Here is a 26,338-nt window from a genome sequence, read left to right on the forward strand (position 1 = left end):
AGGAGAGTGGAGTGGGTTAGGTAAGTTGAGGCGGTTTGTTCATTGTTGGAAGGAAAGAAAGAAAGGTGGTTTTTGGGAGAGTTTGAAGGAGGAAAAGAAGAAGAAGGAGGAGGAGAGGAAAAAAATGATGGATACTCTAGGTTATAAGAAAAGGGGAAAGAAGAAGGAAGGAAAAGAATGACTACTAATTATAAGAAAGGAAGAAAGGAGAAGGAAAGGAAGGAAGAAGAAGGAAAAGAGAATAGCTACTCCTAATTATAACAAAGGGAAAAAGGAGAAGGAAAAGAATGTCTACTGATTATAAGAAAGAAGGAAAAGGAAAATAAAAGAAGGAAAAAAGAATGACTACTCCTAATTATAAGAAAATAAGAAAGAAAAGAATGAAAAGGAGGAGGAGGAAAGAGAAAAGAAAATGGGTAGTCCTCCCAAATATTAGAAAAGGGGAAAAAAGAAGGGAAGTATGGGCAATCGTACTTATAAGAAGAAGACAAAGAGAAGGAAGGAAGGAAGGAGAAAAGCAGTGGAAGATTATAAATAGGAGGAGGAGGAGAAGAGAAAGAGGAGGTGGAGAAGGAAAAAATGAAGGAGGAAAAAAATGAAAACTGGGAAGAGGAGGAAAAGGAAAAAACAAAACAAAATAAGGAAAGAAGAAGAAAAAGAAAAAACGTTCCTGATTATAAACAAAAGAAATAAAACGAACGAAGATAGAAATTAAGGAAGAAAGAAAACGTTTATGAATAGTAACATTGAGAGCGTGAGAGTGAGTTAGCCCACAGCTCTTCATTATGGCACACCTGCATAGCCAGCCCACTCACCTGTGTCTCCGATTTCTAGTCACACCTGTCTTTAATTAACTCGCAGGTGTTGAGGGTTCTTGAGCTATAGCGCTGGTGGAGGGGGCAAGATCGTAATCTATTTAAATCTTGCTCTGAAGTTGTTGAGCTTGAAGAAGAGGAGTGGGTGAATGGAAGAGGAAAGGTTACAGGAGGAAGAAAAGGGAAAGGAAGAAAGAGAAGGAGGAAAACTGATGAAGGAAAGGAATGGTGAAAGAAAGAGTAGAAGGGGTAAGAGGAAAGGTAGTTGTACAGGAAGAAAGATATAGGAAAAGGAAGAAGAGGAACGGAAGGAAGAGAGGAGAAACAGAAGGAAGGAGAAGGAGGAGGATTGGTAAAAGGAAGAAGCAAAGGAGAAGGAAGCTTGATGATGGGAAGAAAGAGGGAATGAATTATAAAGAAGGAGGGATAAAGAGAAAAAGGAGGAGGAGGAAGAGGAAGAAAAGGAGAAAAGGGCGAATTGAGCGAGGAGGAAGGGAAGAGGAAGAAAAAGTGAAAAGCGAGACAAAAGGACGGATAGCCTAGTGTGAAGAGGAGGAGGAGGGGGAGGAGGAGTTAACCTTTGAACACTTGTGAAAATGTGACGGCAAAGAGTTGACTAATAGGTAAGAGAGAGAGAGTAGGCTATGCGTTATCAGTGAAGAACGCAGTGCGGGTGGTAAAGGATTATAAACGTTAAATATAGGAAACAAGTGATATTCAACACTTAATTGCCTTGAGGAACGCTTGTCACGCCTTCTACAACATTTACTGACGATGGTGAAGGCTTAAAAAACGTGCATGGAAACCAGAAACAAGATCGCCGTCAGGAACCTTTGCTTCGCCTATTACAACCTCTGCTGATGGTGTTAACAGCTTGAAAAAGTGTCAGATAAGAAGAAAACAAGCTGTACCCGACACACCGCCTTCAGGAACCCTTGCTTCGCCTATTACAACCTCTGCTGATGGTGTTAACAGCTTAGAAAAGTGTCAGATAAGAAGAAAACAAGCTGTACCCGACACACCGCCTTCAGGAACCTTTGCTTCGCCTATTACAACCTCTGCTGATGGTGTTAACAGCTTGGAAAAGTGTCAGATAAGAAGAAAACAAGCTGTACACGACACACCGCCTTCAGGAACCCTCGCGACGCCCTATTCTCAACTACTCGAAGTCCTTGCTTTGCGGTTACTACTACTACTACTACTACTACTACTACTGCAATTCCTTTCCACACACCCCTCCTCATCCCCCTCGTTCTTCTGCGCCTGCCTATCGATCATGTTTAGAAGAGCCAAGACCTCGAGATCTACGCTGACGAGGTGCTTCAGTGTCTTACTCCTTCTGGTCCTCCATCGCGCGGCCGCTGAGGAGGTGGCGGGCGAGGTGGCAGGGGGAGGCAAGGAGAAGGAAGAGGAGGTCAGCCAGCCGCCCCCGCCGTGGACTCATCGTTATCATCAGGACGTGGAGGGCGACCTGGCTGTGCGGGAGTACCTTCTGCAGGAGGTCCACCCACGTACCGCCCTCATGTGCCCCAAGGGTCTCGCCATTGCTAAGGTACGGGGAGGTGCAGTCTCTCTCTCTCTCTCTCTCTCTCTCTCTCTCGTTATCTTCATCCCTCCCTTTCTTCCTTTCCTTCCTTATTTCTTTTTTTCCACTTTTCTTCCCTTCGCTTTCCTTCCTTCCTTCATTATTTCCACCATTCCCCTCCTCTTTCCTTCCTTCCTTCCTTCCTTTTTTTCCATTTTCTCACCTTCTCTTTCCTTCCTCCCTTCAATTTTTCCACCTTTCCCCTCTTTTCCTTTCTCTCTTCCTTCCTTTCCTTCTTTCCTCCCTCTTCTTTCCTTCCTTCCATCCTCTTTTTCCATTTTCTCCCCTTCACTTTCCTCTCCTTCCCTTCGTCAGGTTACCATGGCGCTGCAGGTGGCGAAGGACGTGGCGGAGGCGCACCCCGACGCCCACCTGACCGCGCCCTTCGCTCACTGGCTCGTGCAACCCCAGGACGGCGTACCCAGTGGCGGCGAGGCCCAGGGGGTGAGCCGATGCCCTACGCTACAGCGCTGCCTCGGCTACCAGGCGTGTCTCTTCTCCTTCGGGATTGAGTTTTGCCACCTGGATCCCGTCCCTGGCCAGCGGAAGGTGAGGGGACATTTTTTTTCTTGTTTTCTATTTTTTTTCTCATTTATATATATTTCTTTTATTTTTGTACCTCATGAGACATCTATGTTCTTATCTTTCCCTGTTTTCTTTTTATTTAAAGCCATTTATTTTTCTTATCGTTTTATTTCTTTTCAAGAGACGCACTATTTTTTGCATTTCCAATTTTTCTCGTTGATTTTATTTCCTCATTTCAAGACATTAAATTTTCAGACATGTTTTTTTAGATTATTAAGAGAAAAAAAACTCGCACCCACACCGATAGCGATATTCATTGATGACTATTATTCAGTTAGCGATATCGTTAATTACTGATGTTTTCTTTGTAATCTTTATGGGTCTGAGAGCGGAAAATACGTTGTTCTGAGCACCGTCGCCAGATTATCGTACTCGGAGCATCACATTTACCCATTTCTCCCCCATAAATATCACCAGGAAATAGGAATAATGAACAGTTTTAACACTAAGTACAAATGAATCTCGTTATTGTGCCCCAGGCAATAGTTTTTGTGATGGAAATCGGGAAATATGAGAAACTGAGTACGATAATCTAGCAACAGTGGTTCTGAGTAGGATAACCTGGTGCAGCGTTGCCAAACTATCGTACTCATCGCATTGCATTTTCGTAGTTTCTGACCAATAACGAATGCAAAAACAAACAAACAAACATCAATAAATAGGAGTTTTAACGCTAACTTCAATTTTCTATCGCTATTTGTGTAGGTACGAGAGTTTGAGGCTTAAAAGTAATAAAGACGATGTGGTGAATACGATAATCTGGCAAGGCTAACCTGCTGGTGCCGCCGCTCACGCCCCCAGAACCTGCTGGTGACGGTGACGTGTGTGCGTGACGCTGCGCTGCTTAGACTCATGAGGGAGGCGCAGTACGACGACGCCACCCTCGCCGAAGTGGAGAGACGCCTGGAGCTTGTGAGTGACCGCCCTGTCCTGTCCCAGAGAGAGAGAGAGAGAGAGAGAGAGAGAGAGAGAGAGAGAGAGAGAGAGAGAGAGAGAGAGAGAGAGAAGTATATTTTTGTCTGCTCCCTCTTACCTCCCCTTTCTCCCCTTTGCTGTTATCTCATTTTTCTCCCCATCTCCCTTCCATCCTTCCCTCCTCCTTTCCTGACCTCACTTCCTCTCTTGACCCTGATGACGTCACGCTGGTCTGCCGCCGCGCCCCACAGGTCCTGCATCTCACCTACACCTCGCGTCTGGAGGAGGGCGTCGAGGACCTTAGCTCGACGCAGATAAGGCAGCGCGAGGAGGCGGAGGGGGAGGTATTCCGAGCAGCGTGTCCTCGGGTCCTGGACGCGGCCGCAGCAGGCTACCACGGCCATTGTCGCGCCGAGCCCCCAGACTCCGCGGCCGTCAGCGAGGCCCTCTGGTCCCTCCTCGGAAGGTGAGAAAGACATACAAGCGTCTTTTCATTTTGGGCGTGTTGTGTTCCTGGAGAGGCTGCGTGTGATTGAAGTTTATTTAGGGCCGATTTCACAGTCGTTTTGCTTGCTTTGATCGGTACCAATGGCGGCGATCGACGGTATAGTTTTCCACGTGAAACTGGCCTATGGGGTAGTGGCGGCTGCAGAGGAAGCGAGAGGTGTTGAGAGTGCGTGGTAAGGTGCGGGGCTAGACTAACCCCGCAGCCGCCATTACCCCATCGGACAGTTTAACGTGGAAATTCTATAGCGGCGATCACAGCCATTGGTAACGATGAAAGCAAACAAAATGACTGTGAAAGCGGCCCTAATTAATCCCTAAGTATTCACGGTAATGTCGACAGTCGAGGTGTTTGATTTGAGTCGATGTCGGAGAAACGCAATATTTTTTACGTTCATCCAGAGACGTGTTATTAAAATGCGTCCAACGAGAGGCAAGTGTTCTGCACCAGCCCTGCCCCCTCCGCTGCCTGTGATATATTTCAGACTTGTCAAGAAGTAATCGATAATCTAATCAAAACTAGTCATATCATCGTAAGCTCCATCACAGCACCTTCAAATTTGCTAGATTCCATGTCAGATTTTTCCTGTAACTCCACCACCGCGGACAGACTGATGAATGGACGCACAGCAGGTGTTAGGAGTGGCTCTTACATCTGGTGGGCCCCGTCAGCTGATCTCTCTCTCTCTCTCTCTCTCTCTCTCTCTCTCTCTATCCTTTCTTTCCTCTTGTTTCCCCTCTTCTTTCCTTCCTTCCTATATTCATTTATCCCAATTTTCTTCCTTTCCCTTTCCTTCCTTCCTTCATTGTTTCCACTTTTCTTCCCTTCCCTTTCATTCCTTCCTTCCTTTCCTTTCCCTTCAACTTTCATTCCTCCCCCTCCTCCTCCTCCTCCTCCTTCTGACGCGCACTCCCCCGCAGGGTCTCGACCCGTCAGTGCCGCGAGGAGGTGCAGCAGATCTACTGTTCCTTCCTCTACCACGACAAGGGCCTTTGCCTCCCGCCTTTCCTCGTCGCCCCGGGCCAGGTAAGAACTTTTTCATATTTACAGCAAGGGAGGCAGTTCAAGAGCAAAAAAAGAACAGGAACAAAAGAGCTTGCTAGACGCTGCTTCAACCCAAAGAAAACAGAACGAGAAGCCAAAGAGAGGTCATTTTTTTCGTTTTTACAGCAAGGGAAGCAGCTCAAGGGCAAAACACAAAAACAGGAACAAAAAGGCTTGCTAGACGCTGCTCCAACCCAAAAAAAACAGAACGAGAGGCCAAAAGAGGTCAGTTTCGGGTGGAGAGGTGTCTTGATATTCACTCGTAGGCTACACAAGGTCTAAATAAATTTCTTTAGATCTTGCTTGCCCTAAAACGATCGGCCACCTTACGACAGACACAGCAACTCTACGGCATAAATTTGACGCTTGGTATTGAGGCCCCGCATTCTCAGGGCTGTATTTTAAGACACCATCGCTCCTCAAATCAACTATTTCTAAAGGTCAAAGAGGGGATCAATCGGGTTTTCATGAGTGTTTTTTAAGGTTCATGGCACAGAAGAAGGCTCAAACTACCACCAGGGTCATAAAACTACCCATGAAAAGGCCCCAAACTTCTAGGAAAGCCTTGTCAAATAGGTGAACATAGGCAACGAAATGTTTAAAAAAATACGGCCCTCAGACGCTTTCGGCGGGTAAGGGTGCAACAGAAGAAGGGAAGGAGCAGCAAAATTAAGGGTGAGGTGAACATTGACGATCCTCCCCGCTTCCCCAGGTGGCCGAGGCTGACCCTGAGGACCTCCAGCTCACCGACGCGGCCCTCCCGAAGGTGGGTCCCCGCCCGGCCGCCGACGAAGACCCACCACTCTCAATGCCGGCCCCGCTCCACCCCGCCCGTCTCGCCTTCCTTATCCTCACCCACAAGGATCCCCCGGCCGTGGTGAGTAGGAAGGAGACAGCTCAAGGGCACAGAAAATGGAAACAATAATAAAAAAAAAGCCCGCTACTCGCTGCTCCTAAAAAAAGAATCCAAAGAGGTGGCCGAAAGAGAGGTCAATTTGAGTATTACACTGTCCTCTTTATATTATTGATGTCAAGGAAGATATAATTATTTTGACAGGTATTTTTGATTCGGTCCTTAATTTGTCGCCTTAGCGTAAACTAGCGAGTCAAAAAAGAGTTCGGAAGTCAAACCTTTGATCTTTATGACTGAATATATATACTAAAAGGTGTTGTTTACAAGTGTTACGTTGTCTGTTTTAAAGATTTACCGCTCTGCCTGTCTGTCACTCTATCTATCTGTCTATCTATCTATATCTATCTATCTATCCGTCTGTCTATTTATCTCTCCTCTCCCCACCAAATGCAGCTCCTTCTTACCACTGCCTATTTATCAGTCTATCTATCTATCTGTCTATTTATTTATTTATTTATCTCTCCTCTCCCCACCAAATGCAGCTCCTTCTTACCACTGCCTATTTATCAGTCTCTATATTATTTTATTTATCTCTCCTCTCCCCACCAAATGCAGCTCCTTCTTACCACTGCCTATTTATCAGTCTATCTATCTATCTGTCTATTTATTTATTTATCTCTCCTCTTCCCCGCAGATGCAGCTCCTCTCCCTCGTCTACCGTCCTTACCACCTCTATGTCCTTCATGTAGATCGCCGAGCCACCGACATGCGCCGCGCCTTCACCGACCTTCTCCTCCACCGCATGCCCGGGGCCACCAACATAAGGTACGCCCCACTCCCCCCTCTGTCTATCTATCTGTCTGTCTATCTATCTGTGTATCTATATATCTATCTATCTATCTCTACACATTCACCCGTTAAAACCCTAAACAGAGTGATTAACCTTCCAAGACCAAGACCAAGCAATTGCATTTCCCATTCACCCTCTATCCTCCCTCCTCTCCTTCTCTCTCTCTGTCTATCTATCTATCTATCCATCTCTACAAATGCACCCGTTAAAAAGCTTGAACAGAGTCACTGCTTTCCGGAATCAAGATCAAGACCATGCAGTATCACCTCCCATTCTCTCTTCTTCAGGATCCTACCGCCGTCGCGCTCCTTCGTGGCCTCCTGGGGGTCCTACAACATCGTGCGGGCCGAGCTGGAGTCCTTCGAAGAGCTGCTGAGGATGGGGCGCTGGGACTTCGCCGTCAAGCTGAGCGGCGCCGACCTGCCTCTGAGGGACGTCGACGACCTGGCGGCGACCTTGGCACCCTACCGCGGCATGAGCTTCGTGCCTCTCTTCGGGCAGCGCAACGAGGACATGGCAGCGGACCAGGGCCTTGCGTGGGACGTCTGGTGAGTTGGGGCGCGAGGTGAAGGTCGGGGAAGGGCTGGGTGAGGCTGGGAAGAGAGGGATTGGGCTGGAAAGGGCTGAAGAAAGGGTTGAAAGAGTGAGAAAAGGTTCGGGGCGGAGGGTCGATCGCTGGGAAAGGCTGGGGGAGGCTGGAAAGAGCGGGATTGAGTTGAGAAGATCTGGAAAGGGCTGAGAAAGGCCGGGGATCGTGGGAAAGGGCTGGATCGGAGGATGAAATGGACAATGAAGAGCAGGAGAGGGATGAAGGGAGCGACAGAACTGGTGTGAGCGGAAAAGGGCGTGACAAGGTGAATATTGAAGGAAGGAAAGGAGAAAGGAGAATGGAAAAGAGTTGTACTAAATCTTTTTATCAACAGATTATGATAGTTTACCCTCTTCTCCTCTCATTTTCTCTATCTCTAGACGGATCTATTTATCTATTGCAGGCACGGGTGTGAAGGTTATGTCTACAACGTGACGCGGGCGGGAGGTCAGCCGGGCCCAGAGGACATAAAAATCTATACGGGGTGAGTGACTTTTCTTTTTTCAAGATCCACCTATGGCGCTTTCCTTGTGGTCGGTCCCAGCTCGGTATGGCCCAGGCAAGTGTTTTTATAGTGGCACCATCTTTCTGGGCTCATGCTGCTCTCCGGAACTCATCTTGATGCGGATTTCCTACAAGAAGACATCACCAAGCTACAGGAGTGGAACAAAAAGTGGCTGCTACAATTTAGTGCAGAAAAATGTGAGGTCATGCATCTTGGGAGGGGAAATCCAGCATACCAATACCACATGGGAAACACTCTACTACCCACCACAGAGGCACAGAAAGACCTGGGAGCATGTGTTACCAGGCTACCAGTGAGGGCGAAATCCGTGCCAATCGCAGCGGACGGGTTAGAGAGTTAACCTAGAGTCCGGGTTTACAGGTGGTCTTCAGGACAGCATGTGGGTAGTCTTAGGCCACTCGGCGGTGACTAAACATTGTTAGCTAGACTCGAACCTAGCCATCGCCTCCCTGCTTGTGTGTATGTGTGTGTGTGAGGGGTGGGGGTGGGGGGGGGTGGAGGGGGAGGAAGAGTGTAATACATCATCTCTCTCCCATGCCTTCCTGTCTCTTTCTTCTTCGCCTCCCCGTTTATCTCCCCTCCTCCCCGTTCATCTCCCCGTCTCCCTGCTCATCTCCCCGCCTCTCTGCTCATCTCCCCGCCTCTCTGCTCATCTCCCCGCCTCTCTGCTCATCTCCCCTTCTCCCTGCTCATCTCCCCGCCTCTCTGCTCATCTCCCCGTCTCCCTGCTCATCTCCCCGCCTCCCTGCTCATTTCCCCGCCTCCCTCTCACCCCTCACCGCCCTCCCTCCCTCCCGCGCAGATCCCAGTGGTCCATCATGAGTCGGGACCTCGTGGACTACGCCGTGAGCCCCGCCCGCCGCTCCCGCCCCTCCAACCGTTGGCAGTATCACCTCCAGACGTCCATCATCCCCGACGAGAGCTACTTTCCCACGCTGGCCATGAATTCCCCTTACGCGTGAGTCTTGGCGTGAGTGACTGACTGACAGATTGAAATTATAACGGAAATGAAGCCGTACCGATACAGTGAAGCTTTGAATGACTGAACCTCCGCCCCTCTCTCTCTCTCTCTCTCTCTCTCTCTCTCTCTCTCTCAGGAACGCCACCCGCCACCTTGGGTTCCACTGGCTCAAGAAGTTCGAGGGACTCAACACTCTGAACCTTTGCCGTCACACCGAGGACACGGACTTCTGTGGCCAGGTGAGAGAGAGAGAGAGAGAGAGAGAGAGAGAGAGAGAGAGTACTACTTTAGATTTCTTTCCATGGCTATTTTTTTTCTTGTTTTTCCTCTTTTTTTTTCCTCTTGTCCTCCTCTTTCTTCTTCTCTTCGTCCTCCTCTTCCTCCTCCTCTTCTTCTTTTTCTTCGCTTTCTTCTTCTTCTTCGCTTTCTTCTTCTTCTTCTTCTTTTCTTTCTTCTTTTACTACTACTACTACTACTACTACTACTACTACTACTACTACTACTACTACTACCACTACTACTACCACCACCACTACCACCACCACTACTACTACCACTACCACCGCTACTACTACTACTACTACTACTACTACTACTACTACTACTACTACTACTACTACTGCAGGGTCCAGGTCCTATTGACGAAGACGACCTGCGCCACATGATCGAATCTTCCCACCGCTACTTCTTCGCACGCAAATTCCCCACGCAATCCCCCACGCACTCAACTCGCGTCAAGGTGCGTGAGTATACCTGGTCCTTCTTCTTCCAACGTCGTATCAGTCTTTAGTAACGATAACGAGGCTGATTTCGTCTTTTTTGACCCCGTTTTTTTGTTTTGTTTTTGCTCGGTTTTGTTGATTTTTTTATATATCAATTTTTACGGCTGAATAATGAATAATGGAGAAAGAGGAATGAAGAAAGGATGAAGAGTGTAAAATGAATGAAGAATGAATGAAGGTTGAAGAGAGAATGAAAAATGAGGAATAAACACTTAACTCTGTGAAAATCTAACACTTTTAATACCTAACTCCATCCTCAAAACAACTTACTGCCTTGCTATTTTTCATTCTTTTCACCAATCTATCTATTTATCTATCCATCTATTTATCCATCAATATCTATCTATCTATCCGTCTATCTTTTTCTAACTCTGCATAATAACCTTTGCATCGATGTGTTTGCGACCTATCCATCTTCCTATCTCTCTCTCTATCTGTTTGTCTGTCTATCTTTTTCTAACTGTGTATAACAACCTTTGCAATGATGTGTTTTGCGAGCTATCTATCTCCCTATCTCTCTATCTATCTATCTGTTCACCTGTTTACCAATCTACCTGTCTCCTGCGCTTGCCAGATGAGTGAGTATGTACGGACCGGATACTACGCCGCCCTGAGAGAGCTCCTGCCGCGGCCAATCCTTCGGCAACTCCTGCAGGCGGCCCACGAGCGTCTGACGGGCCCCTCTTCCCCCTCCTCCTCCTCCTACACCCGCCCTGGGGACCTCCTTTCGCTGCGGGTAAGGGGAGAGAGATGGAGAGAGAAAGAGGGAGAGAGAGTACTGTTTCCCTCTCTCCTCTCCCTCTTTCTATCTCTCTATCTGTTATTTATCATCATTTCTCTTATCCTAACGTTCATTCGCCGTATCAAAGTCTTCCCCGTTTCTTCTTTTTCTCCTTCTTTTGCTCTTCTTCTCCTCCTCCCTTCCTCTCTCTCTTCTTCTTTTGTCTCTTCATCATTCCTCCAACATCCTCTCTCTTTGTGTTACCTGTACTTTCTTTCTTTCCTTTTCCTCACCTGTTCAACTCTCTTCTCTTCCTCCTCCTCCTCCCTTCCTCTCTCTCCCACATCACAGTTCTCTTTTCTTTCCTCTATTCATTGCAGCAGCATCCCTCTCTCTCTCTCTTTCTCTCTTCCTGTACGTCCCTTCCTTATCCTTCTTTATCCACCTTTCTTCCTTATGTCTCTATCTTCCTTTATCCATCTTTCTTTCTTACGTTTCTATCCTCATTTATCCAGCTTCCTTCCTTACGTCCCTTTCCCCTCCCTTTCCTTTCTTTCTCCTCTATCCATCACCTTTCCTTACGTCTGTCTATTCTCCTTTATCCCTCTTTCTTTCTCACGTCTATATCCACTATCCACCTCCCTGCCTTACGTCCCTATGAAGGACTAGGAAATATCTAACCTTTACATCGTCTATTTTGGGCCAAGGCTATATAACCCAATTCCACACAAGCTCACGACCCCCCCCCCCCTCAATACTCTAAAAGGAAAACTCTATAATCACTATCGCTACAATTCCGGAGACATATTTGGAATCCTCATTAAAGTTTACAGGTATTGAGTATATGGTTAATCTTCTTACGACCATATATACTCCTCAGGTCCTGCCCCTTCTGCATCCCACCAACCCCTGCTGCGCGCTGCCCTTCGAGCGGTCCTTCAAGAGCACACAGGAGTTCGTCTTCTGGTTGGACTTTACCCTCGTGAGTGTGTGGTGGTGCTGGGGTCCGTCTGCTGTCTTCTTTTCTTCGTTTTTGCTTGTTTTTATTTTCTTCTGTCTTTCTTTTTTTCTCTTTTTCTCTCTTTTTCTTCTTCTCTTTCTTCCTCGCTTTCTGCCAGTCATTTTTTCTCTTTTCTTATTCCATTCTTTCTTCGTTTCTTCTTTCTTTCTTTCTTTCTTTCTTTCTTTCTTTCTTTCTTTCTTTCTTCCCTCCTTCCTTCGTTCCTTCTGCCTTTCTATCTATCTATCTATCTATCTTTATCTATCTATCTATCTTTCTCTCTTTCTTTCCATTTTTTTCCTGCCTGTTTTCCTTCTTTCTTTCTTTCTTTCATTCTTTCCTCCCTCTTCCTTCCTCCCTTCCTTCTTTCCTTCCTTCCTTCCTTCCTCTTCTCCTTCCATCCATCCATGCACCCATCTTCCCTTCCTTTCTTCCTCTTCCTTCCTCCCTCTTCCTCCCTCCTTTCCTTCTTTCCTTCCTTCCTTCCTTCCTCTTCTCCTTCCATCCATCCATACACCCATCTTCCCTTCCTTTCTTCCTCTTCCTTCCTCCCTCTTCCTCCCTCCTTTCCTTCCTTCTTTCCTTCCGTCCTTCCTCTCTTCCTTCCATCCACCCATCCATTCACCCATCTTCCCTTCCTTTCTTCCTCTTCCTTCCATCCCATCCCTTCATCCCTTCCCATTCTCACCCTTTCCCTTGCGTCCCTGGCCGTAGGTGGACGCCGAGGGGTTGAGGGCGGGAGCGGCGAGGGCGGCGGTGGGGCAGCTCCCGCCCTTCGACTGTTACCCCGACGGTCACATGAGGGCGCTGCGGGCAACCACCTGGAGCGAAGACCCCCACGCCTCCCGCAGGTATATGAGAGAGAGAGAGAGAGTTAGTTAGTTAGTTAGTTAGTTAGGTAGGTAGTTAGAGAGTTACATAGAGAGATAGAGATAGGGAAAGCTCATTATCACTACTACTACTACTACTACTACTACTACTATTACTACTACTACCACTACTACTACCCCTACGATTGCACCACCCATAACCACCCTTTCCCACACGCAACCCCTCCTTCCCCTTCCCCCCTTCCCTTAAACACCCACCCCTTCACGTCTACCCCCTACCCCACCCACCCTCCCCACCACACCCACACACTGCCACCCTCCCTATCACCCCCACCCTTTCCCTCATCCTCAACCCCCATATACATCTCTTTAGACACCCCTTCATTTCAACCTCAACCCCCCTCCTTTATTTCAACCTCAACTCCCCCCCTTTATTTCAACTTCAACTCCACCCTCAACCCACCTACCCACCCACCCTCCCGCCGCAGGTCTCCCCTCTCCACCAACATGCCGCTGCCCTTCGCCGCCCCCGGAGCCGACGCGGTGCACGTCGAGCTGTGGTTCCACGTTGGGCCGCGCAGCCTGCCCCCCGCGTGCCTGGTGGGGGAGGGACGGCCAGCGCCCCTCCCTCCCGGCACGCCCATGCTCTTCCCGGGCCTGAACGTGGAGCAGGTGACGGCCGAGGCGCCCCTGGAGGTGGTGGTGCAGTTGGTGGACCCCCGGGGGAGTGTGAGGTGGGTGATAGTGATGATGATGATGATGAGGAGGAGGAGGAGGAGGACTAACTATCTATCTATCTATCTATGTATCTATCTATCTATCTATCTTACTAAAGGTGATGATGAGAATAAGTGTTGTCACTCTTTTTTATTTTCTTTTATTTATATGTTTGTGTGTTTGTGTTTATCTGTTAATAATTTGAGGTTGTGTATATATTTTTCGAGTGGATGTGGTTGTAGTCGTGTGTGTGTGTGTGTGTGTGTGTTATCCTTAAGTGCTTTAGGGCTAAGAAGACGCAGAGAGAGGGATGATGTGTGTAGCTCCTGACGAAGGGGCTGTAGGATAGGCTGCCGGAGAGTGACTGTGGGTGGGATGACTCTGGGAAGGGCTGATATATGTGTACCTCCTGATGGGGATGGCTGCAATAGGGGCTGACGGGGGTATCTGTAGTAGGAGCTGACTGGGGCTGATATGGGAGTGCCTGACGGGGGTATCTGTAGGAGCTGACGAGGGACTGATATGGGAGTGCCTGACGGGAGTATCTGTATGAGCTGACGAGGGACTGATATAGGAGTGCCTGACGGGGATATCTGTTGTAGGAGCTGACGAGGGACTGATGTAGAAGGGGCTGACGGGGGTATCTGTAGTAGGAGCTGACAAAGGGCTGATATGGGATTGCCTGACGGGGGTATCTGTAGGAGCTGACGAGGGACTGATATGGGAATGCCTGACGGGAGTATCTGTATGAGATGACGAGGGACTGATATGGGAGTGCCTGACGGGAGTATCTGTTGAAGGAGCTGACGAGGGACTGATGTAGAAGGGGCTGACGGGGGTATCTGTAATAGGAGCTGACAAAGGGTTGATATGGGAGTGCCTGACGGGGGTATCTGTAGGAACTGACGAAGGGCTGATATGGGAGTGCCTGACGGGGGTATCTGTAGAAGGAGCTGACGGGGGCTGATGTAGAAGGGGCTGACGTGGTGTGTTGGGCATCAGGTGCGAGGAGACAAAGAAGGAGGCGTGGGAGGAGGATCGAGTGGTCCCCAACGCCGACGGAGAGCGAGTCGAACTGGCGGTCTTCGTGTCCCTCTTCTGCGGCCTCATGGAACCCGGGTCGTGGCGTGTCCGTGTGTTCCAGGTGTGTTGCGTGTTGTGCTGTGTTGCTTGTGTGTGTGGTTGGGGTGTTGTGATTTGGCTTGCTTCCGCCTTAACTTGCTTTCGATGTGGTTAGATTTGCGTTGCGGTTAGCGGGGCTAGGCTAACCCCGCAGCCGCCACTACCCCATCGGCCAGTTTTATGTGCATGGAAATACTATAGCGTCGATCCCCGCCATTGTTAATGATTAAAACACACAAAATGACTGTGAAAGCGGCCCTTAGTTCCGATGTGGTAAGTCTTGTGTTGCGATGGGATTATAGAGTGTGGGACTGGGTTGTGTTGCTTGAGATTGCGTATTGCGTCGTGTGTGTGTGTGTTTGTGTGTTTATGTTTGTGTGTGCGTCATTCAAACGGCCGTATACTGAGGTGCCGTGCGGTGCTGATACGGTTGGGATACGGACTTATGATGTAACCTTTGCCTTAACATCCGCGTCGCCCTCAGAACGGCACAGCGACGCCCCCCCGCCTCTACGAGCTGCCCGTGGTGGTGCTGCCGGCGGCGTGGGGGCCAGGCGAGCCGGGGCCAGACCTGACGAAGACCCTGTGGCACGTGGAGGAGGTGGCTATGCTGCCTCTGTCCCCCGGGTGAGATAGATAGATAGATAGATAGATAGATAGATAGATAAATAAATAAATAAATAAATAAATAAATAAATAAATAGATAGATAGAGAGAGAGAGAGAGAGAGAGAGAGAGAGAGAGAGAGATTAATCAACCCCCCCCTCCCCCCTTTCTCTCTTTCTCTCTCCCTCCAACACAGAGAACAATCACCATCTGACACTCTTCTTCCGCTCATGAGGGAGAAGAGAGAAGGACACGAAGAGGAAGAAGAAGAAGAGGAGAAGGAAGAGGAAGACGACGACGAGAAAGAGGAGGAGGAGGAGGAAGAAAACGAGCAGAACCAGACGCAGAGGAAAGAAAAAGAAGAAGAAGAAGAGGAAAGAGGAAGAGGAGGAAGAGTTATAGATCCAGACAGCTACAAAAGAGAAAGGTTAGTGAAGGTCCTAAGGAAGGGGTCTCTTAAGTTAGGTTCTTCCTCTTCCTCTTCTTCTTCTTCTTCTTCTTCTTCTTCTTCTTCTTCTTCTTCTTCTTCTTCCTCTTCTCTTTTTTTTAGCTTTCTGTTATCATCTTCATTATTTACTAAGATCTGTTTGTGTCTCTGTTTTTCCTTCTTCTCTTCTTCCTCCTCTTCTTTTTCCTCTCTTCCTCCTCCTCCCCCTCTTCTTTTCCTGTTTCCTTATTCTCTGTGTCTATCTCTCTGCTTTCCTCCTCCTCCTCTTTCTCATTTTCTTCGCTTCTCAGTTCTATTAATAAGATTCTAATTGTGTATGTTTTCCTCCTCCTCCTCCTCCTCCTTTTCCTCTTCTTTTCCTGTGCGACTCTGTACTGTTTTAACAAGGGTCTCTTTCTGTCCTTTATCTCTCTTTTCCTCCTTCCCCTCCTCCTCCTCCTCTTTCTCCTGACTCTCTCTCTCTCTATGTCTGTCTATGGTTTCCTTCTCCTCCTTCTCCTCCCCTCCTTCTAATATTTTCTCATGATCATCTCTACTAACAATGCTATCTATGTCTTTTATCACCTGCTGTCCTTTGTCCTCCTCCTCCTCCTCCTCCTCCTCTTCTTCTTCTACTAACGACGCTCTCTCTGTCTCTCTCCTCCCCTTCTTTCTCTCCTCCTCCTCCTTTCTTTCTTTCTGTGTGACTATCTCTTTTTCTTCTCTTCCTCCTCCTTCTCCGTCTTCTTTTCCTATGATTATCAATTATTCTACTAGTAAGTCTCTCTCTCTCTCTCTCTCTCTCTCTCTCTCTCTCTCTCTCTCTCTCTCTCTCTCTCTCTCTACTAACAACGCTCTCTCTTCCCCTCTCCTCCTCTTCCTCGTCCTCCTCCTCCTCCGCGGCGCAGCGTGGGGGAGTGGGTGGTGTGCGGCGGCGGGCTGCTGACGGCGACGCTGGCGGTGGTGTTCGCGTATCACTGGGTGGTGGTGCCCGCGATGCTCTCCGTCCGCGCCTCGCCCAGGATGCAACGCTCCGCCCTCCTCGTCCTCGCCGTCGTGTTGCTGCAAATCGTCCTGTCTTCGTCGTCCTTCTGTAGATGATGATGATGATGATGATGATGAGGAGGAGGAGGAGGAGGAGATAAATGAGGAAATATGAAGAGGAAGCGAAGGAAAAGGTTAAAGAGGAGGTGGAGGAGGAGGAAGAATAGGAGAAGTTAATTGAGGAAGTATGAGAAGGAGGCGAAGGAAAAGGAGGAGGAGGTGGAGGAAGAGTAGGAGGGGAACAAGGAGGAGGAAAAAGGAAGAGCAGGAGGTGAAATAAGAGGAGGAGGAGGAGGAGGAGGAAAAGCAGGAGGAGGAGGTGAAGGAAAGTATGAGGAAGAGAAGGAAAAGAAGTGTAAAAGGAAAAGAAAGAAGAACGAAAGTATAGGAGGAGGAGGAGGAGGAGAAGGAGATGGAGGAGGAAGAGAAGAAAAGGAGGAAGAGGAGAAAGAGAAGGAAAAGAAACAAAGAAGTAAGGAAAGAAGGACGAGAGATAGAGAAAGGGATGCAAGAGAGAGAGAGAGAGAGAGAGAGAGAGGGTGTGTGCGCGGGTAACATACATCCTCAGGGCATAGCGAGCCACGTTAGATTTTAGCAGTTATCGTACAGCACTCAGCCTTAACTTCGCTCCTTACTCCTCTTTTATTTTAACCCTTTCCTTCCTCACTAGTTCTTCAAGATGTTTCTATTACACTTCTAAGTTTGTAGTAATGTTGTATTGGGAGGCTGGTGTCTGTAGTTTGTCTTTGTGTGTTAAGCAAGGGATGCATAGAGATGAACAAGATGGGAACTGGATATTTTAAAATTCACCCGTTTGTATTCTTTGTTTTAGATGTTTATATAGTTCTAAGTTTGTAGTATTGTTTGTATTAAGAGGCTGTAGGTGTATGGAGTGAGTCAATCTGTTTTTAATAAAGGATGCTTTGAGATGAACAAGATGGGAACTGGATATTTTAACTTTCTCGCTTCTGTAATGGTTGTTTTAGATGTGTATATAGTTCTAAGTCTTGTTTGTATTGAGAGGCTGTAGGTGTATGTAGTGAGTCATTGTGTGTTTAAAAGGGATGCGTCGAGATGGAAATTATGGGAACTGTATACTATTTTAATGTTATTTTCCTCTTTTCTTCTTTTCTTCTAGTGGTCTGAGCTCTGTGTAACTAGTCATTCTGTGTTTTAACCCGGTAGCAGCAACGGGCCAAATTTGTGGCTTTACCGTGTAGCAGCGACGGGGCAAATTTGTGGCTTTACCGTGTACCAGCGACGGGCCAAATTTGTGGCTTTACCGTGTAGCAGCGACGGGCCAAATTTGTGGCTTTACCGTGTACCAGCGACGGGCCAAATTTGTGGCTTTACCGTGTAGCAGCGACGGGCCAAATTTGTGGCTTTACCGTGTAGTACCAGCGACGGGCCAAATTTGTGGCTTTACCGTTTAGCAGCGACGGGCCAAATTTGTGGCTTTACCGTGTAGCCTACCAGCGACGGGCCACATTTTTGTCATGATATAAACCCCCCAAAATAGATGATGCATAAACTGATGACAAATGGATTGATATATATTATGAAATGGTTTGCGTGAGTGATATTTTTTTCTCATTTTTCTCGCTTAGAGGGACCCTTAAGTAACATGATCCCCTCAGCTACCAGGTTATGGACGGAAGGGTTAGGTAGTGATAAAGATATTAGTAGTTTGTTATGTGTTATTCTTCTTTAGACTATATAATTTAAGCCGGCCATACACTATCTCATGACTTTTTTTTTTTTTTTTACAACAAAGGAGACAGCTCAAGGGCACAAAAAAAGGAAACAATAATAAAAAAAGCCCGCTACTCGCTGCTCCTAAAAAGAATCCAAAGAGGTACTGGTATAGTGTCTGGGCGGTTTTTCATCCTTGTTTCATTATCATAAGATCGTTTTTTTTGCACTGGGGTATGTTATTAAGCCACGCGCTGGTGTCATGTAGGAGTTGAAGCGCTAAGAGACGAGGAGAACCGAAAATACCCCAAAATCCTTGTTATTTCTTGCACGTAATTATTTTGTAAGACATTATTCTGTTCCGTTGAAAGGTCAGAATCTTATAAATACCCCAAAATGCCGGCTATTTCTTGCACGTAACTATCTTGTAAGACGTTATATCCTGTTTCGTTGAGAGGTCGGAATCTTATAAATACCCCAAAATGCCGGCTATTTCTTGCACATAACTATTTTGTAAGACATTATATCCTGTTCCGTTGAGAGGTCAGAATCTTATAAATACCCCAAAATGCCGGCTATTTCTTGCACGTAACTATCTTGTAAGACGTTATATCCTGTTCCGTTGAGAGGTCGGAATCTTATTAATACCCCAAAATGCCGGCTATTTCTTGCACGTAACTATCTTGTAAGACGTTATATCCTGTTCCGTTGAGAGGTCAGAATCTTATTAATACCCCAAAATGCCGGCTATTTCTTGCACGTAACTATTTCGTAAGACGTTATATTCTGTTCCGTTGAGAGGTCGGAATCTTATTAATACCCCAAAATGCCGGCTATTTCTTGCACGTAACTATTTCGTAAGACGTTATATCCTGTTCCGTTGAGAGGTCGGAATCTTATCAATACCCCAAAATGCCGGTTATTTCTTGCACGTAACTATCTTGTAAGACATCCTGTTCCGTCGAGAGGTCGGAATGTTATTATATCGATGTATAGATTAATTCAATGATGCTCTCCACTTGTGATGCTGCAAATAACATGACCAGACAATGAGTATTTTTGTAAGACGTTATATCCTGTTCCGTTAATTGAGAGGTCGGAATGTTATTATATCGATGTATAGATTAATTCTTCCCTGATGCTCTCCACCTGTGATGCTGTAAAATTAATAACACCAACAAACAACGAGTACTCTGCTTGTATTCTTTATATGGAGAAAAGCCTGCTGCAGCCTCCCATACCCTAACTAAAAGGAAGATAAGGTGAGAAAATACGTAGCGATGTTGTGGTGAGGCGAGACGAGTTTTTTTCTTTTTCACGCCAAGTTTTCCTGTCCACCTGTGATGCTGCAAATAACATGAACAAAACAAAATCATTCTGCTTGTGTTCTTTATGGGGAACTTTCTGGAGCCTCTCATATCCTAACTTAAAGGAAGAGAACGGGAGAAAATACGTAGCGATGTTTAGGTGAGGCGAGACTAAACTATTCTTTCCCACGTCAAGTTTTCCTGTGATGCTGCAAATAACATGAACAAAACAAAATCATTCTGCTTGTTTTCTTTATGGGGAACTTTCTGGAGCCTCTCATATCCTAACTAAAAGGAAGAGAACGGGAGAAAATACGTAGCGATGTTTAGGTGAGCGGAGACTAAACTATTCTTTCCCACGTCAAGTTTTCCTGTGATGCTGCAAATAACGAACAAAACCAAATCATTCTGCTTGTCTTCTTTATAGGGAACTTTCTGGAGCCTCTCATATCCTAACTAAAAGGAAGAGAACGGCAGAAAATACGTAGCGATGCTGTGGTGAGGCGAGACGTTTATTCTTTTCTACGTCAAGTTTTCCTGGTCAGGCCTTCCAGCACCTCACTCCCACCACACCATCTGACGAGGACGAGGATTTACATCTTTCTCGAACCCTGTGACACGTTCTCTTGATGACTAAGGAGAGTCCAGGCCTGGAGAGCAGCAAGGAAGTGAGTCTAACCTCGTAGTGTGACAGGAAGCTAGCGAGGAGGCGGGCAGAGTAGACAAGTTGGTTTTGCAAGAGTATACCGTTTGTCCTCGGCGCACGGATGGTATGCTTGGGGCTGTAGTGATGTCTTCTTGTTCTTGTGACGCCTCCTTGTCCACCACTATAAGGATTTGGCAGCTGGAGGGATAGTTTGGGGGTGGTTTATGAAGAGAAGTGATGGGGAAGGGTGAAGCGATCGGTGGGGTGTGAGATGAGATGGTGTGACACGTCTGCAGTTAGTTGTGGTGGTGTTACTGTCGTGTGTCTGGGTGAAGCTGGTTGACTGCCTGGTTGACTGATTGACTGGTTGACTGGCTGACTGACTGGTTGATTGGTTGACTGACTGGTTGAATGGCTGGTTGATTGGTTGCCTGACTGACTGACTTGCTGGTTGACTGACTGAGAGCTTGCTGGGTTCTTACTTGCTGACTGACTTATCTGTTAGCTTGATGGGTTTCTCTGGGTGAGCTGACTGACTTAGGTACTGACTGACTGATTTACTGACTGTCTTAGCTGACTGACTGACAGCTTGATGCGATTCTCTTGGTGAGCTGACTGACTGACTGGTTGACTGACCGAATGACTGACTGGGTGGTTGACTAACGGATTGGCTGACTGTTAGATTGACGGGTTGGTTGACAGGACGACAGTTTGAGAGCGGCGTAACAATGATAGCACAGTCGTCGCTTCGTTCACTCAGTAGGAGGATAAAGAGTTAGGGAAGCGATGTAGCGGGTGACGTGTTGGGCAGAGTTCTCCCTCAGGGCCTGTTGCTGCTCCCTCGTCTCGCCGTGTTCTCCGTCAAGCCTCGTCAGCAGTGAATAGCGGAGGTACGGATGAAGCTGTTGGTGTGAGGAAAGGAAAAGATGGGAGCGAAACTGTTGGTGTCAGTGTTGCCAAGTTATCGGATCGGAAGACTGTTGGTGTGGTTGCAATAATAAGTGAAGGCTCTAGACAGTAATGAAGTGTGAGGCGTCTCGTTGTAATGTGTTAAGCGCCCGTCTCCTTCCAGCGGACTCACAGCGTCCCACTCACACCCTTGCCCGGCAGGTGAATATGGGCGGCGGCGGCGGCGGCGTGGAGCTGCTGACACGGTGGGCGGCGCGCAGGTACGGGCGGCTGGTGCTGGCGGGCGGCCTGTCCACCTTCCTGATGCTGAACCTGACGCTGCACGCCGGCGCCGGCCTGCACTACTACTGCAGCACCGGTGAGAGAGAGAGAGGAGAGGGGAGGAGAGGAGAGAGAAAAGGAAGTACGGGGCATGACAAAGACAATGGGAGGAAAGGAGGAAGAGAGGAACGGTGGAAAAGAGGGGAGAGAGGAGGAAAGGAGAAGGAATGTTGAACTGGAGAGGAAAGAGGAAGAGATGGAGAGAACGAAGGGAATGAGGGAGGAAAGAAGGGAAGAAAGCAAGGAGAGATACTCACCCCCCCCGCCCCCCCACACACAGAGTGCCTGGAGGGCGTGCTGGCGGCGCCGCTCACCTCGCTGGACCGGGACGTCATCCTGCACATCAAGGAGCGCTGGCTGGACCCTCCGGCCCCGCGCGGCGCCTACAAGCCGTCCTTCCCTCTGGATCAGCCGCCCTGGGCCTCCCTGGGCAGCTGGGGCGAGGCCTACAAGTTCATCAACGACTACTTCAAGCAGTACAAGGTGGGTGACCGGCGCGGCGGGACGGTGGTACAGGTTAGCAGGCCAGGGAGTGTAACGGCCAAGGTTGTGTTTGTTCAGTCTTAAATTCTTCTTCTTCTTCCTCTTCTTCTTCTTCTTCTTTTTCTTCTATTTCTCCTTCTTTTTTTCTTTTTTTCTTCTGCTTCTTCTTCTTCTTTTTCTATTTCTTCTTCTTCTTCTTCTTCTTCTTCTTCTTCTTCTTCTTCTTCTTCTTCTTCTTCTTCTACTTCTTCTCGTTTAACGTTCTTATTTTCCCTTATGGGGTTGGACGGGCTGTGAGTCTCTCCCACTCCTGACAATCTTAAGCTCTCCTCCGTGTTGTTCACCCTCCTCATATCTTCCTCCACACACCGTCTCCAGGGGTCCTCGGTCTTCCAGTTGCTCTCCTCCCTTCTGCCTCTACCTAAGGTCTTAAACGGTGTTACAAAGCTCTCCTGTGAAAGGGTTTTATGATACCTGAAAGAGAACGCCCAGAGTGACTTTTGACGCTGCCCGCTGCCCCACCGGTAAAGCCTGTCCTTCTCGCCTTTATATAGTGTTTTGAAGCTTAGGGTTTATGGGCTATATTTTCAAACATTCTTGTGCCCAATCTCACATATTTGACGAGGCTTTCATGAGAGTTTGGGTCATTTCCTTGGGTAGTTTTGTGACCCTGGTGGTAGACTGACCCTTCTTCTGTACCATGAACCTAAAAACACAGTCGTTAAAATTCGATTGATCTCCTTTTTGGCCTTTGGAAGTGGCAGGTGGAAGCGTTTAACAATACCAACCTGTGATCTGATCCCCTTTTCTGACTTTCACTTGACCCCCCTCCCCTCCCCTCCCCCCCCCAGAGACCCGGCAACTTCGTGGAGATCGGGGCGCAGGACGGGGAGTTCATGTCGCTCACGCTGTACCTCGAGCAGGTGATGGGCTTCCGCGGGCTGCTGGTGGAGCCGAACCCGAGGGACTACGCCGCGCTCCGGGCCAAGCAACGCGCCTCCACCTCCATCAACGCGTGCGCCACCCCGAAGATAAGCCACCGCAAGGTACACACACACACACACACACACACCAAATGAGATGTAACATGGGAACACACACACACACACACACACACACACACACACACACACACACACACACACACACACACCAAATGAGATGTAACATGGGAAACAGACACGTCACTAAACATGCATCTTCTGAGGAAATTAAAACTTATGGAAAGGCATCTGTTGTAAGCGGACACGCCCCTCTATACACACATCTCCATCTCTTACCTCTTGCAGACTCCTTACGTTCTTATGCTATGCTATGCTATGTTATGTTCTTAAGTTGAGTAAGTCCACCAGAACCACCCAACATTACCTACGCAGGACGCCACTTCACCCTTACTCCTCCCTTACACCCCCCTCACCCTCACCTTCCCCCCGCAGGACACGCTATGGCTGAGACACGTCCCCGACAACCTGCCTCCTCTCTTAAGCCGCATGCAGGCCGGCAGCAACAGGCTTCTGCAATACGTGGCCAAAGAGGTGAGTGTGTGTGTGTGTGTGTGTGTGTGTGTGTGTGTCCCCATATGCCTCCCTATCCCTCCCCCTCTTCCCTCTATTAAGTGATTACCTCCTTCCTCCTGTGTGTTTAAATCAGCTCTTCCTTCTATTCTTCCTCCTTAAACTCGTATAATTTAAAACCATTCTCTTCTTCTACCATCGCTAACCTCCTTCCTTCCATCCTTCTCATCCGATCCTGTGTGTTTAAATCAGCTCTTCCTTCTATTCTTCCTCCTTAAACTCGTATCATTTAAAACCATTCTCTTCTTCTACCATCGCTAACCTCCTTTCCATCCTTCTCATCCGATTGCTCTTCTGTTCGCCTTCCTAGAGGGTTGAAGTTTGGGGTTTAAGATCGGATCCCCTTTCTGAATTCCACTTCCACCATCTACTTCTACCTTCTACCATCGCTAACCTTCCTTGCTGACATCCTTCTCATCCGATTGCTCTTCCTGCGCCTTCCTTAGAGTTGAAAGTTGGGGTTTAAGATCGGATCCCCCTCTCCCTTTCTGACACCATCTACTTCTACCTTCTACCATCGCTAACCTTCCTTGCTGACATCCTTTTCATCCGATTCTTCTGCTCGCCTTCCTAGAGGGTTGAAGTTTAGGGTTTAAGATCGGATCCCCTTTCTGAATTCCACTTCCACCATCTACTTCTACCTTCTACCATCGCTAACCTTCCTTGCTGACATCCTTCTCATCCGATTCTTCTGTACGCCTTCCTAGAGGGTTGAAGTTTGGGGTTTAAGATCGGATCCCCTTTCTGAATTCCACTTCCAAGCACTTCCAAGCTCCTTCAGGTCCACATTTTTCAACATTTTGGCGCTCAAGTACAAACACATTTGACAAGGCTTTCGTAGGAGTTCTGAATATTTCCATGTGTGCTTTTATGACCCTAGTGGTAGTTTGACTGTTCTTCTGTACCATGAACCTAAAAGAACACTCATGAGAACTCTATTAATCTTCTTATGGGCCTTTGGAGATGGCTGATGTGGGAGGCGAAGCGTTTGAGAGTACCAACCTTACTAAATTCCTAGTTCTCTGTATTAAGACACTTCCTTCCCATTCTTTTCTTTCTTTAATTATCCGTACACACACACACACACACACACACACACACACACACACACACACACACACACACACACACACACACACACACACACACACACACACACACACACACACACACACACACACACACACACACACACACACACACACACACACACCAACGTTGCCAGATTATCGTACGCAGCGCATCGTTCTTTACCGGTTTCTGCCCCATAACTATTGCCAAGAAACACCAGTAATACACCATTTTATCGATAACTCTATATAAAACCAGTTAAAGGGGTGTAGGAGACTGTGAGGGTTGGAAATCCGCAAATATATAAGATCCTGAACACGACCATCTGGCAACGTCGACACACACATCTTACCAAATTATCGAACTCATCGCATTTAATTTTCGTATTTGCTGATCGATAACTGTAACAACAAAGAACGAAAAACATCAATATTCAACAGTTTTAGCACTTTGATTTTCTCACGTTACTTGTGTAGGTACGAGAGTCTGAGGCATAAAAATGATAGATACGATATGTGTGGTTAATACAATAATTTGACAACGTAGCTACCAGCCTCCCTCCTGTCCAACCCTCCAACTACACGCTACCAGACACCCTCTTCGCTGATTCACCATACGCACACATATACACAAACACCATACCACGCTCCTTCCTTCCCACACCTCCTCCTCGTCCCACATACTAACAGACGCTCCCTTCCCATTCTCCCCCTTCCCATTCTCCCCCTTCCCATTCTCCTCCTTCACCGCCTCTTCCCCGCAGGACCGAGACTTGGGGCAGACGGTGGAGGTGCAGTGCTTCAACGCCGGGGCCCTGGCGGTGGCGGCGCTGCGCTCGGTGTTGGTGGATCTCCTTGTCATCTCCACGCACGGCGGCGAGATGGACATCCTCAAGTATATCCCCCTCTCCGTGAAATTAAGGGTGAGTCAGAGAGAGAGAGAGAGAGGAGAGAGACAGATAGGTAGATTGATAGAGAGAGAGGTTGATAGGTGAATAGAGATAGATAAAGAGAGAAGGATAGAGATAGACAGGTAGACAGATATAGATAGATAGACAAACAGATAGAGAGTTATATAGATAGATAGATAGAGATATAGAGAATGAGAAACCAAAATACCTCTACTGATTTTGTTACTATTATCGCTACTACTACTACTACTACTACTACTTCTTCCTCTGCAGATGGTCGTGGTGGTGGTTCCGCTAGCCACGACCGAGGAGCGGGAGGCCTTTAACGAGCTGGCGTCGCATCGAGGGTTGGTCCAAGCCTTCGACAAGTACAACATCCACATCTTGGTGCCGAAGGAGGAGGTGAAGATCGTGTGAGTCGGCGAGAGAGAGGGAGAGAGAGAGAGAGAGAGAGAGAGAGAGAGAGAGAGAGAGAGAGAGAGAGAGAGAGAGAGAGAGAGAGAGAATCATTGTTGTCTTTTCTCTTTCATCGCAATCGGTTTTTGTTATTGTTATTATTATTATTATTATTATTATTATTATTATTATTATTATTATTATTATTATTATTATTATTATTATTATCATTATTATTATTATCCTAGAAAGCCTTGGCGGGAAATAATAATAAAAACAATAAAGAATGACTCTGAATATCGCGACTTTTTTTTTCCGTCTTGTTTCCCTATTATCATTATTGTTAAGATTATTTTTTTGTGTGGAGAATGATTGCTCTCTCTCTCTCTCTCTCTCTCTCTCTCTCTAACTTGTGCAATTGCCTTCCTATGCGTTCTTTTGTTAACTGTCGTGTGGTTGTATTCCTGTTATGTTCGTGTATTAGCTGTCGTATGCCTGTTTACCTATTATGTTTTTTCTTCTTAACTTGTGCAATTGTCTTCCTATTATGTT

General features: G+C 47.5%; 2 protein-coding genes across 9 annotated transcripts; both read left to right on the forward strand.

The window, feature by feature from the left end:
• The first annotated feature begins 2,087 nt into the window (after positions 1-2,087).
• Positions 2,088-19,544, forward strand: LOC126981531 (uncharacterized). Of its 8 annotated transcripts, XM_050832757.1 has the most exons (23): positions 2,088-2,367; positions 2,716-2,949; positions 3,787-3,897; positions 4,152-4,366; positions 5,326-5,431; positions 6,162-6,326; positions 6,997-7,127; positions 7,440-7,700; positions 8,145-8,225; positions 9,070-9,225; positions 9,365-9,467; positions 9,854-9,967; positions 10,585-10,746; positions 11,612-11,713; positions 12,446-12,582; positions 13,050-13,295; positions 14,281-14,422; positions 14,885-15,027; positions 15,203-15,433; positions 16,342-18,626; positions 18,713-18,798; positions 18,885-19,056; positions 19,265-19,544. In XM_050832757.1, the coding sequence occupies exons 1-20, from the start codon at positions 2,092-2,094 to the stop codon at positions 16,532-16,534; spliced, it is 3,309 nt and encodes a 1,102-aa protein (XP_050688714.1). In that variant the 5' UTR covers positions 2,088-2,091; the 3' UTR covers positions 16,535-18,626; positions 18,713-18,798; positions 18,885-19,056; positions 19,265-19,544. The 8 variants fall into 8 exon arrangements, with proteins under 8 accessions (XP_050688714.1, XP_050688696.1, XP_050688687.1 ...); XM_050832739.1 differs by having other exon boundaries at positions 18,713-18,884; positions 18,971-19,544; XM_050832730.1 differs by lacking the exon at positions 18,885-19,056 and having other exon boundaries at positions 18,713-18,884; positions 19,057-19,544.
• Positions 19,545-20,193: 649 nt separating this feature from the next.
• LOC126981553 (uncharacterized) lies at positions 20,194-25,828 on the forward strand. Its single transcript, XM_050832874.1, has 7 exons — positions 20,194-21,012; positions 21,233-21,389; positions 21,633-21,835; positions 22,687-22,881; positions 23,272-23,370; positions 25,244-25,402; positions 25,664-25,828. Exons 2-7 carry the CDS (start codon positions 21,239-21,241, stop codon positions 25,805-25,807), a joined length of 951 nt encoding a protein of 316 aa, XP_050688831.1. The 5' UTR covers positions 20,194-21,012; positions 21,233-21,238; the 3' UTR covers positions 25,808-25,828.
• Positions 25,829-26,338: the final 510 nt, after the last annotated feature.

Source organism: Eriocheir sinensis, chromosome 4 (genome assembly GCF_024679095.1).
Source record: "Eriocheir sinensis breed Jianghai 21 chromosome 4, ASM2467909v1, whole genome shotgun sequence".
In the NCBI taxonomy this organism is placed as follows: Eukaryota; Metazoa; Arthropoda; class Malacostraca; order Decapoda; family Varunidae; genus Eriocheir; species Eriocheir sinensis.

What these genes read in the sequence shown, in the direction of transcription:
- LOC126981553 (XM_050832874.1), top strand. Translation starts at nt 21,239, where the DNA reads ATGGGCGGCGGCGGCGGCGGCGTGGAGCTGCTGACACGGTGGGCGGCG. An exon ending in ACTACTTCAAGCAGTACAAG is followed by an intron (nt 21,836 to 22,686) that starts GTGGGTGACCGG and finishes TCCCCCCCCCAG; the next exon opens with AGACCCGGCAACTTCGTGGA. An exon ending in TGCAATACGTGGCCAAAGAG is followed by an intron (nt 23,371 to 25,243) that starts GTGAGTGTGTGT and finishes TCTTCCCCGCAG; the next exon opens with GACCGAGACTTGGGGCAGAC.
- LOC126981531 (XM_050832739.1), top strand. Translation starts at nt 2,092, where the DNA reads ATGTTTAGAAGAGCCAAGACCTCGAGATCTACGCTGACGAGGTGCTTC. An exon ending in GACCCCCGGGGGAGTGTGAG is followed by an intron (nt 13,296 to 14,280) that starts GTGGGTGATAGT and finishes GTTGGGCATCAG; the next exon opens with GTGCGAGGAGACAAAGAAGG. An exon ending in ATGCTGCCTCTGTCCCCCGG is followed by an intron (nt 15,028 to 15,202) that starts GTGAGATAGATA and finishes CCTCCAACACAG; the next exon opens with AGAACAATCACCATCTGACA.